At 32.8% G+C, this 10955-nt stretch overlaps 1 protein-coding gene and 3 non-coding genes across 4 annotated transcripts; 1 reads left to right on the top strand and 3 right to left on the bottom strand.

The window, feature by feature from the left end:
- Positions 1-195, bottom strand: LOC123882604. Its single transcript, XR_006799921.1, has one exon. It is a non-coding gene; the product is annotated as a U2 spliceosomal RNA (small nuclear RNA).
- A 1608-nt stretch (positions 196-1803) lies between these two features.
- On the bottom strand, positions 1804-1998 carry LOC123882610. Its single transcript, XR_006799926.1, has one exon. It is a non-coding gene; the product is annotated as a U2 spliceosomal RNA (small nuclear RNA).
- A 2920-nt stretch (positions 1999-4918) lies between these two features.
- On the top strand, positions 4919-8869 carry LOC123922262 (oligopeptide transporter 5-like). Its single transcript, XM_045974996.1, has 6 exons — positions 4919-4942; positions 5990-6457; positions 6560-6657; positions 6996-7568; positions 7667-7934; positions 8031-8869. Exons 1-6 carry the CDS (start codon positions 4919-4921, stop codon positions 8832-8834), a joined length of 2235 nt encoding a protein of 744 aa, XP_045830952.1. The 3' UTR covers positions 8835-8869.
- A 691-nt stretch (positions 8870-9560) lies between these two features.
- Positions 9561-9755, bottom strand: LOC123882625. Its single transcript, XR_006799940.1, has one exon. It is a non-coding gene; the product is annotated as a U2 spliceosomal RNA (small nuclear RNA).
- Between the last annotated feature and the right edge of the window lie 1200 nt (positions 9756-10955).

Raw genomic sequence — 10955 nt, 5'->3', positions numbered from 1 at the left:
GTGGGGTGCGCCAGCCAATGCAATAGTGCAACGCATAGGCGACACTCGAGAAGCCCAATAGCAAGCTACTGTAGTGGCCTCTCCCCCTCAAAAAAGTAATTTAATATCATGTGACCCAATGGGCCACATATCAGATATTAAACTGATAAGAACAGATACTACACTTGATCTTAGCCAAAAGGCCGAGAAAGGTATGAGTTGAAATATGGCCTTGCAGCTGCTTTTATATCTAACATCTATTCACTTTCTTTCTACATTGATCGATGTGGGACATATATTCAACACCTTGGAACTCACTGAGATAATCTATTGCAACCCAACACATGTGTTACTCTCTCAACAAAGAGCAGTTAAAGGTTATGTTCACAATCAGTGAATTGACTTAATGATTTGTGATTATTATATCTTTATTCCTAAACACCATAATCATAATCCTCTCAAGGAAATTGGTTTCATAGATGAAAGTTAGAATACTCTTATTTCCTGCTCAAAAGTTTGGCATTGGTGGTATAGCAGATATGATTTTATGTTCTACAATTATACACACCTTAAAAATTTTGAATTTTTAACAGTGAGAGCGCCATGCGCGTGATTTAGTGCAATGCATACACGTCACACGAGCAGGCCAGTAGAAAGCTAGATACTACACTTGATCTTAACTAAGGTCGAAAAATGTATGACTAAAAACTATGCAGTAGCTTGGTAGCAGTCCCATGAATTGTGAATTTTTATCTGGTGCGAAGTTTCATTTCCCTTAAAAATCATGAATCTCTAAAGTGACGACAGATTGTTGAACACAATTGAATTGAAACAATGCCTCGAGTATCAAAATGAGAAATGAATATCATGTCTCCAATTAAAGTAGTTTGGAATCATACAACTCTGAGGCCATTCACAAATATTGCAATAATTTTATTTTGTGTAATGATGCTTCAAAAATTATCAGAGTTGTGAATTTTATTTTGTGTAATGGACCTAACAGATGCAATGTAGCCCCAAAAATATGACTTAAAAACACAGAACAACAATAACAGCAGAAGTATAATCAACAAAAAGGGATACTGAATATGATTCGGATATCTTGGGATCTCGCTCCATGTCACAAATAACTACCGGATAATCAAAGAAACTGCACACACAATGACTTCTATAATCCGTGGCCAGACGAACAAGGATTTTGAGATACTACCAAAATGATGCAAAAACAATATCTAGATCCAATCCTCTGCCGCCACTTATTATCATAAGTCAAGCAGAGCTTATTCTGTTCTCCGAAAATACTTCCACAACAAATAACTCCAGTTCACATCCTTCTAATTCAGCTAGACATCTTTGACCTTACCTATACCAGAACACATTCCGCTAACTAAAATGATAATCTATCAGTTCAGACTCCACGCCAGAGTGATAATTTCTTCGACTGTCTGCTCCACCGATCTTTGTGTATCTCTAAAAATACTTTCTTGTTTCGTACTTTACAAATAGTCCAAATACAAGCAAACCATATTACGCCAAATCTGGCGGTGCTTTGATGAAAGAAAAGTAGTAGACCGGTAAGGCATATAGGACTGATTCAAGAGGACAATTCGATCACCAATTGACAAATGCTAGTAATTCCAACAGTACAGTATGTTTTGTATTGCATCAATGACTGGTTACCAGATTGCCTGTCTTCTAGGATTACCTCCCAATTAAACTTACAGTATAGCACTGAATCTGCCTCATTCAACGCTGCACAATAACAAGATTGATTTAATTGCAGAACAACTAAAAAAATGAATGATAAAAATTGAACTATTATTGGTGGGGTGCGCCAGCCAATGCAATAGTGCAACGCATAGGCGACACACTAGAAGCCCAATAGCAAGCTATTGTAGTGGCTCCTACCCCTCAAAAAAGTAATTTAATATCGTGTGATCCAATGGACCACATATCAGATATTAAACTGATAAGAACAGATACTACACTTGATCTTAGCCAAAAGGCCGAGAAAGGTATGAGTTGAAACATGACCTTGCAGCTGGTTTTATATCTAACATCTATTCACTTCCTTTCTAGAGTACTCGATGTGGGACTTATATTCAGCACGTTAGAACTCACTGAGAAAACCCATGTGTTATTATCCCAACTAAGAGCAGGTAAAAGGTTACATTTATAAATTCTTATACAAACAGATTTCTTTATACCTAAACATCAACATCATAATCATACACATCTGAGATAAATTGGCTTCATAGATGAAATTTAGTCAAAAAAACAGAAGATGAAAGTTAGAAAGAAAATAAAATATTCTGCTCAAAAGCTTTTGTTTTCTTTACGGTCAAATTTGAAATTTCTAAATTCTTGCTTATATTGAGTTTTGCTTCCACCAACATCATCTCTTGTGTCTGAGCTATTAGCTTTGAAGAATTAAAACATAGTTATTATTACTTTGTTGTTATATAGTTATGCAAACATGTACCTTATTTTTTATGTAACTGTTTGAACTTTGAACTTCTAATTCATAAAATTTCTGAAGCTAGTTAATAAATTGCTACCATTTTCGCATATGGAGCAAAGTTACAAGGTGGAAGGCGATTGGGGGTTCCCTTTGGCGCATGTGTGCACTAGTGATGTATATATGTAGAAAAGTGTGTCATTGTTGTTGATTTTAAATTGTTAGGTTTGGGTGCTTTTATTTTAAGGTGTATTTTGATGATTTGTTATTAATTGTTCCGAAGATAATTGAATTATTGGGCATATCCAGTACTTGATGAATTTCAATTTTGTTTCTGCAAGAGTAAAATAACATGTTCTTCATGTACAAAAAAAAATAAAATAACATGTTCTTCTTGAACAAAAAAAATAAAATAACATGTTCTTGTACCAAAAATAAAATCTAATAAATAACATGTTCAAAGAGGCACAAACTTTAGCGTCAATTAATTACTGGTAAAATACATTAATAACTAACTTATCATAAATTCATGATCATCTAAATTTAAAAGATAATTATCCAAATAATATAACAAACTTAAAAAAAGATAATAATAATAATAATAATAATAATAATAATAATAATAATAATAATAACAAGTTAAAAAAGATAATTATCATAAATTCTTTTTTTTAAGTTACTTGTATTGTGTTTGTAAAAAAAAAAACTCTTGGTGCGTAACAAAGAAACAAACTCTATTATCATAAATTCATGATCATCTAAATTTAAAAGATAATTATCCTAATAATATAACAAACTTAAAAAAAGATAATAATAATAATAATAATAATAATAATAATAACAACAACTTAAAAAAGATAATTATCATAAATTCTTTTTTTTATGAAAATAATTTTTTTTTTAAGTCACTTGCAGTGTTTTAAAAACCAGACCGGACCGGCCGGTCGGACCGGTCAAACCGGGAACCGGAGCCTGTCCGGTCTGGTTCATACGTTGGATCGACCATGCAGTTGGACCGGTGGAAACTGGAAAAAACCGGGAAAACCGGTGAACCGGCGGTTTCCCTGAACCGGCGGTTTGATTACACCCTTTTTTTTTTCGCCGAAAACGATGTCGTATTGTTGTATATTTTTTTCTTTTTCAAGATATCATTTTTTCAGATCTATGAAAATGGAGAAAGGTAAGATAAATCCAGATCTTTGATATATTTTTTTCTCGTTTCTTAGATCTATGAAAATGGAGAAAGGTAAGATAAATCCAGATCTGTATTCATCTTCGTCACCATCTCTTTGTCGTGCTGTTGCATATCCGTCGTCATCCCATTAGGTCTCTGGCGTCGTTGCACGAGTGTCTCATTTTGTTGTGATACTCAGATTAAAGAAGAGAGGAGCGTTTGATATATGGTGTTTTGTTTTGAGGTGAAAGTTTGAATTTTACTAAGGAGAAAGAAAGTATGGAGCATGTTTGATTGAGTGAAAGTTGAAAGTGTTTGCTTTTGGGGTTCTAGAATTCTCCTGAGAAAGAAAAAGAATGTGTAGAGCTTCTTGTTCCAAGGCAAATGGGAAACGATTTTACATTATAATACCATAGTTTAGCATTAGAATTTTTTATATTGTATTTATCATTTATTAACATTAAATGAAAATAAAAAAATATAAATTGGTGGGATCAAGTATATGGTGGGGGTTTGTAAAAAAAAGGTATATGGTGGGGTCTGTACTCATATAATTTATGATTTTTTTTTTAACTATACAGCAGTCAGTTCAATAATTATATAGAGACCGGTTCATTTCACCGATTTAATTTGGTTTAATCCGGTTTGTCATGCAGTTCGATCAGTGACCTAGTGGTTCGACCAATGAACCAGTGAACCATTACCCTCACCGGTTCGATGTCCGATCCGGTTTTTAAAACATTGGTCACTTGTATTGTGTTTGTAAATAAAAAAAAACTCTTGGTGTGTAACAAAAAAAAAAAAACTCTATTATCATAAATTCATGATCATCTAAATTTAAAAGATAATTATCCTAATAATGTAACAAACTTTTTTTTTAATACAATTATCCTAATAATATAACAAACTTAAAAAAAGATAATAATAATAATAATAACTTTAAAAAGATAATCATCATAAATTCTTTTTTTTAAGTCACTTGTATTGTGTTTGTAACAAAAAAAAAACTCTTGGTGTGTAAAAAAAAAAAACTCTATTATCATAAATTCATGATCATCTAAATTTAAAAGATAATTATCCAAATAATATAACAAACTTAAAAAAAAGATAATAATAATAATAATAACAACAACTTAAAAAAGATAATTATCATAAATTCATCACTATAATAACACTGAAAGCCAGAGTCATAATATCGTAAGTCCTTGGAGTAAGATTAGAAAGAACACTTTGCAAAATACATCGATCTGTCTCTGTAATGGCGGGGGTTGTCAATGATACATTTCATATTCAAACTAAGGAGGACCATGAATTTAAACTTGCCATTGCAGGTAACTTTTTCTTCTCTCATTAGTTAATTCTTGTAAAATTTTGTTTTTCTTTTATCATTCTATATGTGTTCAATTGTTCATATATTATTTGTTATATAAGTTGTGAGGTTAATATTATGCGGGATAGAGTTTTTTGGTTTTATATCTTGTACCTTCAAAGTATATTTTATGCTTTGCAGGTGTATTTTATTAATAAAATCTTTTTGCTTTTTTAAAAAAGAAAAATGTGAAGCAAAATTGTTAATGATTAAATATTTGAATGTACAATATAAGTTTGACAAAATTAGGGCTCTAAGTAGTTTTTGTTGTGATTGTGCCTATTTCACTGCAATTCAAATGTAAGTATGTGGTCAAATTTTTTATATCACTCATTCATTATAGTTTGTTTAATAAGGATGGAATGAGTGGAGAAATTTTATTAGATAGGAGGAAAGGGAACTAGAGGAGAGGTAATAAAATTTAATATATATTCCTATAATTAAAATATCTTTCATAAACTATCTTCTTCTCTCTTTTTGACCGGGAGGAAATATTTTATTTTTGAACATTTTAATTGTTAATTTTTTTATTTTAAAAACTTTTTTTTTAATATTTTTGTTTTATATATATTTTTTATTTCAAAATATTTTATTTTAAAATGTCACATAAATAATTTTTACTAAAAAATTCAACCAAGGATTAAAAAATGCATAAGGGGGTAAATTTGAGGACCAAAATCGAGCAATTGAAATTTGAGGGTCAAAATTGTGCAATTGTGAAACTTGAAGGTTACAATCAAACAATTGTGAAATTTAGAGGGCTAAAACTACATTTAAACATAATTTATAATTATATGAATGTGAAGCATGACTACTGCGCAAATTAAAGAAAAACAAATGGCAAATTAATAAAAATTTTGGAATCTTAAAGATATATTCGGTATCTGAACACTGCACATAGTTGCACTCGATTATTCAATTTTCTCAAATTATTATCGGTTTTATGTTTTGTCTGATGCTTGTATTTGTGTCATTGCTTCATAGTTGTTTTTTGACATGACATAGCTAGAGGTTGTTTTATGCAGATGAGGACGTCAAAGAAGTGGATGATTCTCCTATAGAGCAAGTCAGACTAACAGTGCCAATAACAGACGATCCTACACAACCAGTACTGACATTTAGGACATGGACTATTGGTTTGGGATGTTGCATTATCCTTTCCTTTGTGAACCAATTCTTTGGTTTCAGAACAAACCCTCTGTCTATCTCTTCTATTGCAGCACAAATCGTTTCTCTCCCAATTGGAAAATTAATGGCTGCAACACTTCCAACCACAATATATAGAGTCCCTTTCACTCCTTGGTCTTTCACATTGAATCCTGGACCATTCAATTTGAAGGAACATGCCCTTATAACCATTTTTGCTAGTGCTGGAGCTAGTGGTGTTTATGCCATTAACATAATCACTATTGTTAAGGCTTTCTACCACAGGAATATCAATCCAACTGCTGCTTTTTTGCTAGCATTGTCAACCCAGGTGAACAATTTTGTTTTCTTAAATGTTAAACATTTGCATTTATTCATTTTAATACAACCAACCAAAAGAAATGATACTTAAAAATGTCCTTGAATATTTTAGATGCTTGGTTATGGATGGGCTGGTATATTCAGAAAGGTCCTTGTGGACTCACCCTACATGTGGTGGCCTTCAAATCTTGTTCAGGTGTCTTTATTCAGGTATTTCTTTATTTTCTTTCACATGAATAGAAGCTAGTTACGTCAAATTCTCAATTCTAAAAACCAATTAAGAAAATAAATTTCCAAGTGGGAATGAATTAATGTGGTATATGAAGAACATACACTTCAGATTGAACGTGTGGCGACACGACACTGTTCTTACACTGACCCATGTGGTTACATTCAATATAAACTTTCTCAAGTTCTTACGAATTTCAATGTGACGGTGTTTATGTAGAATGTATATGTGTTAATGCTATTTACTATTTAGGATTATTTAGGATTGTGATGTTCATTTTTCTTTTTTTTTTTCTCATTGGTAATCTTGAATGACACAGGGCATTTCATGAAAAAGAAAAGAGGCCTAAAGGAGGAAACACTAGGTTGCAATTCTTTTTCCTAGTCTTTGTGGCTAGCTTTGCTTATTACATTATTCCAGGCTACTTTTTCCAAGCAATATCAACCATCTCTGTTGCTTGCTTAATATGGAAAAACTCTGTCACTGCTCAACAAATTGGTTCAGGAATGAGGGGTCTTGGTATTGGTTCATTTACCCTCGATTGGAACACTGTTGCTGGTTTCTTAGGAAGTCCCATGGCTTATCCTGGTTTTGCCATCATCAACACATTGGTTGGATTTGTGTTATATATCTATGTTGTGATTCCAGTTTCCTATTGGAGCAATATTTATGATGCCAAAAAGTTTCCCCTCATTAGTTCTCACACATTTGATTCCACTGGTACAGCATATAATGTTTCTAGGATTCTTAATGCCGCAACATTTGACATTGATATGGATGCTTATAACAGTTACAGTAAACTCTATCTTAGTATCATATTTGCATTTAATTATGGATTGAGCTTCGCAACTCTCACTGCCACCATCTCACATGTTATCCTCTTCCATGGAAAGTATGTTCTTTTGATTCCACAATATTTAATTATATATTATTGATGCATTTTTTTATAAAAGATCTAACTATATATTCTGGTGGTTGTGAATTTAAAAGAACGATTAGTCAGATGTGGAGAAAGACAACAGCTGCGCTAAAAGAACAGGTCGGAGACGTGCATACAAGAATCATGAAGAGAAACTATGAACAAGTTCCGGAGTGGTGGTTCGTAAGCATATTGTTTCTTATGACTATTATGGCCTTGCTATGTTGTGAAGGCTTTGGCAAGCAGCTCCAACTTCCATGGTGGGGAGTCTTGCTTTCTCTAACAATTGCGTTGGTTTTCACTTTGCCAATTGGTGTCATTCAAGCAACAACAAACCAGGTAATATTTTGATTGTCCATAACATGAAGTTACTGCTTGTGTCTTGTGCCTTGTGATGTTGTGTATCATAACATAAATTTACTTCTTGTTTTGCAGCAAGCTGGACTCAATGTGATCACAGAGTTGATTATTGGTTACCTTTATCCTGGAAAGCCACTTGCTAATGTAGCCTTCAAGACTTATGGATACGTCAGTATGTCACAAGCACTTGGTTTCCTCCAAGACTTCAAATTAGGCCACTACATGAAAATTCCTCCTAAATCTATGTTCATAGTACAATTGGTAGGAACTTTGGTTTCTTCAAGTGTACAGTTTATCACAGCATGGTGGCTTCTAACAACTATTCCAAACATATGTGATGAATCAATGTTGCCAGAGGGTAGTCCATGGACTTGTCCTGGTGATGATGTGTTTTACAATGCTTCAATTATATGGGGAATAGTAGGACCAAAACGGATGTTCACCAAGGATGGAATTTACCCCGGAATGAATTGGTTTTTCCTCATAGGTCTACTTGCGCCTGTTCCAGTGTGGCTGCTAGCTCGCAAATATCCGAATCACAAATGGATTGAACTCATCAACATGCCACTTATAATTGCAGGTGCCAATGGAATACCACCGGTCAGATCAATAAATTATATTTCATGGGGAGTTGTTGGAATCTTCTTCAATTTCTATGTTTACAAACGTTTCAAGTCATGGTGGGCTAGACACACTTACATTCTCTCGGCAGCTTTGGATTCTGGCATTGCTCTCATGGGTCTGTTGCTCTATTTTTCACTTCAAACTTATGATATCTTTGGTCCAACATGGTGGGGTCTTCAAGGAGATGATCGTTGTCCCTTGGCTAAATGCCCTACAGCTCCTGGTATTGTTAGCAAGGGATGTCCTGTCTTTTGAACTCCATATTTGAATATCACCTTGTTTTTAATGCTAGGATGTCGATGTGGTGCTGTGTTCACTAGAGCATTAGATTTAAATAGAACCTATATGGTTAATTTCTATTTATGATATTTATTTTGCACTTGTTCTTCTAATTATTGGTTAATCACTTAATTATTGATCATTTGAATATGCAGCGTGAGAAATTATAGTTATTTTTATTTATTTATTTATTTGAAGTTTTTATTTTATAGTCATGCATTTCATTTTATATAGTTCACAGTTATGTGTTACTTTAGATTGTTTGAGGTTTAGAATTGATATGATCACAAATAGGACTTAGATGTTACTGCATACCAAGTGCTCACTTTGTTTGTTGAAGTGAACAAATCAGATGTCATCATGCCCCCTGGTTCTTTGAGAAGATTAGGAGAGCAAAAGAATTACTCAGAGTGCGTCCTTTGTGCGTGTTTTGAGACTTTTTCTGTATAATTTTTGCTTCCAAAGCTGATATGAATGGTATGTTTTAGCATGAAGGTGTGTGTTTTAGCATTGTAGACATTTCCTCTTTATGTTAAGAAAAAAAAAAACTCCAACATCTCCTTTTTCAAAACAACTAAAAGTAAAGGGCTAATTCATGATTCAATGTTAATTTTATATAGTCAAATTATTGAGTAAGCTGAGATGTGATCCTTGGGAATCTTTATAAATTGACAACAGGGCAACGCAATGCAACTGGTATTGGTTGGGTGCCTCAGCCAATGCAATAGTGCAACACATAGGCAACACTCAAGAAGCCCAATAGCAAGCTATTGTGATATTCACTCCCCCTCAAAAAAGTAATTTAATATCGTGTGACACAATAAACCACATATCAGATATTAAACTAATAAGAACAAATACTATACTTGATCTTAACCAAAAGACCGAGAAAAGTATGAGTTGAAGTATGGCCTTGCAGCTGCTTTTATATCTAACATCTATTCACTTTCTTTCTACATTGATCGATGCGGGACATGTATTCAACACCTTGGAACTCACTGAGATAACCCATGTCTTATTATTCCAACTAAGAGCAGTTAAAAGGTTACGTTTATAAATTCTTATACGCTGCAGATTTCTTTATACCTAAACATCATAATCGTAATCATACACATCTGAGAGAAATTGGATTCATAGATGAAATTTAGTCAAAAAAAAAGAAGATGAAAATTTGAAAGAGAAGAAAATATTCTGCTTAAAACCTTGGTATCGGTGGTATATAGCAGCCGAGATGAAAAAAGACAATACTAATGTATATGCAAGTCAGATTCCATTTTTCTGTAGCTATTGTGATTCAGAGTTGGAAGGAAAAGAGGCATTCTTTATGGTCAAATTTGAAATTTCCAAATTCTTGCTTATATTGAGTTTTGCTTCTACCAACATCATCTCATGTGTCTGAGCTATTAGCTTTGAAGAATTAAAACATAGTTATTATTACTTTGTTGTTATATAGTTATGCAAACATGTACCTTATTTGTTATGTAACTGTTTGAACTTTGAACTTTGAACTTCTAATTCAGAAAATTTCTTATGCTAGTTAATAAATTGCTACCATTTTAAAGATCTAAACTAAGTCATTATCGCAATTTATCAGTCTTAACTTAATGCTCAAGTTCACAATCTAGTTAGTACTTAATCAAATATTTGAAAGAACCTAATTAGATCATTTCTTTTTATTCTCATATTTGATGCCCAAACACTAAATAGTTATGTCTTATAGTAAACATCTGAACTAAGATTAATATAAATAAATGTCCTGAATTTGTGAAAAAATATTGTAGATTCATTATGTCATGTATCCACTTCCTTTCTTGAATTCTCGATGTGAGACTCCTATGCTACACAGTAGCTTGGTACTCTTACAAAGCAGTCTCATGAGACATGAATTTTTACCTGGCGCAGTTTCATTTCCCTTACATCACAAATCTTTGTTTTTAATAACAAAATCACGAATCTTTGAACTGACAACAGATTGTTGAACATAATTGAAACAATGACTCAAGTTAGTATCAAAATGGGAAATGAATATCATGTCGCCAATTATAGTAGTCTAGAATCATAGTACAACTCAGGCCATCCACAAATATTACAATAAGC

The sequence above is a fragment of the Trifolium pratense genome, linkage group LG4 (genome assembly GCF_020283565.1).
Source record: "Trifolium pratense cultivar HEN17-A07 linkage group LG4, ARS_RC_1.1, whole genome shotgun sequence".
NCBI lineage: Eukaryota > Viridiplantae > Streptophyta > Magnoliopsida > Fabales > Fabaceae > Trifolium > Trifolium pratense.
The sequence above is the reverse complement of the archived record's forward strand: the minus strand, read 5'-3'. Positions and strand labels throughout refer to the sequence as shown.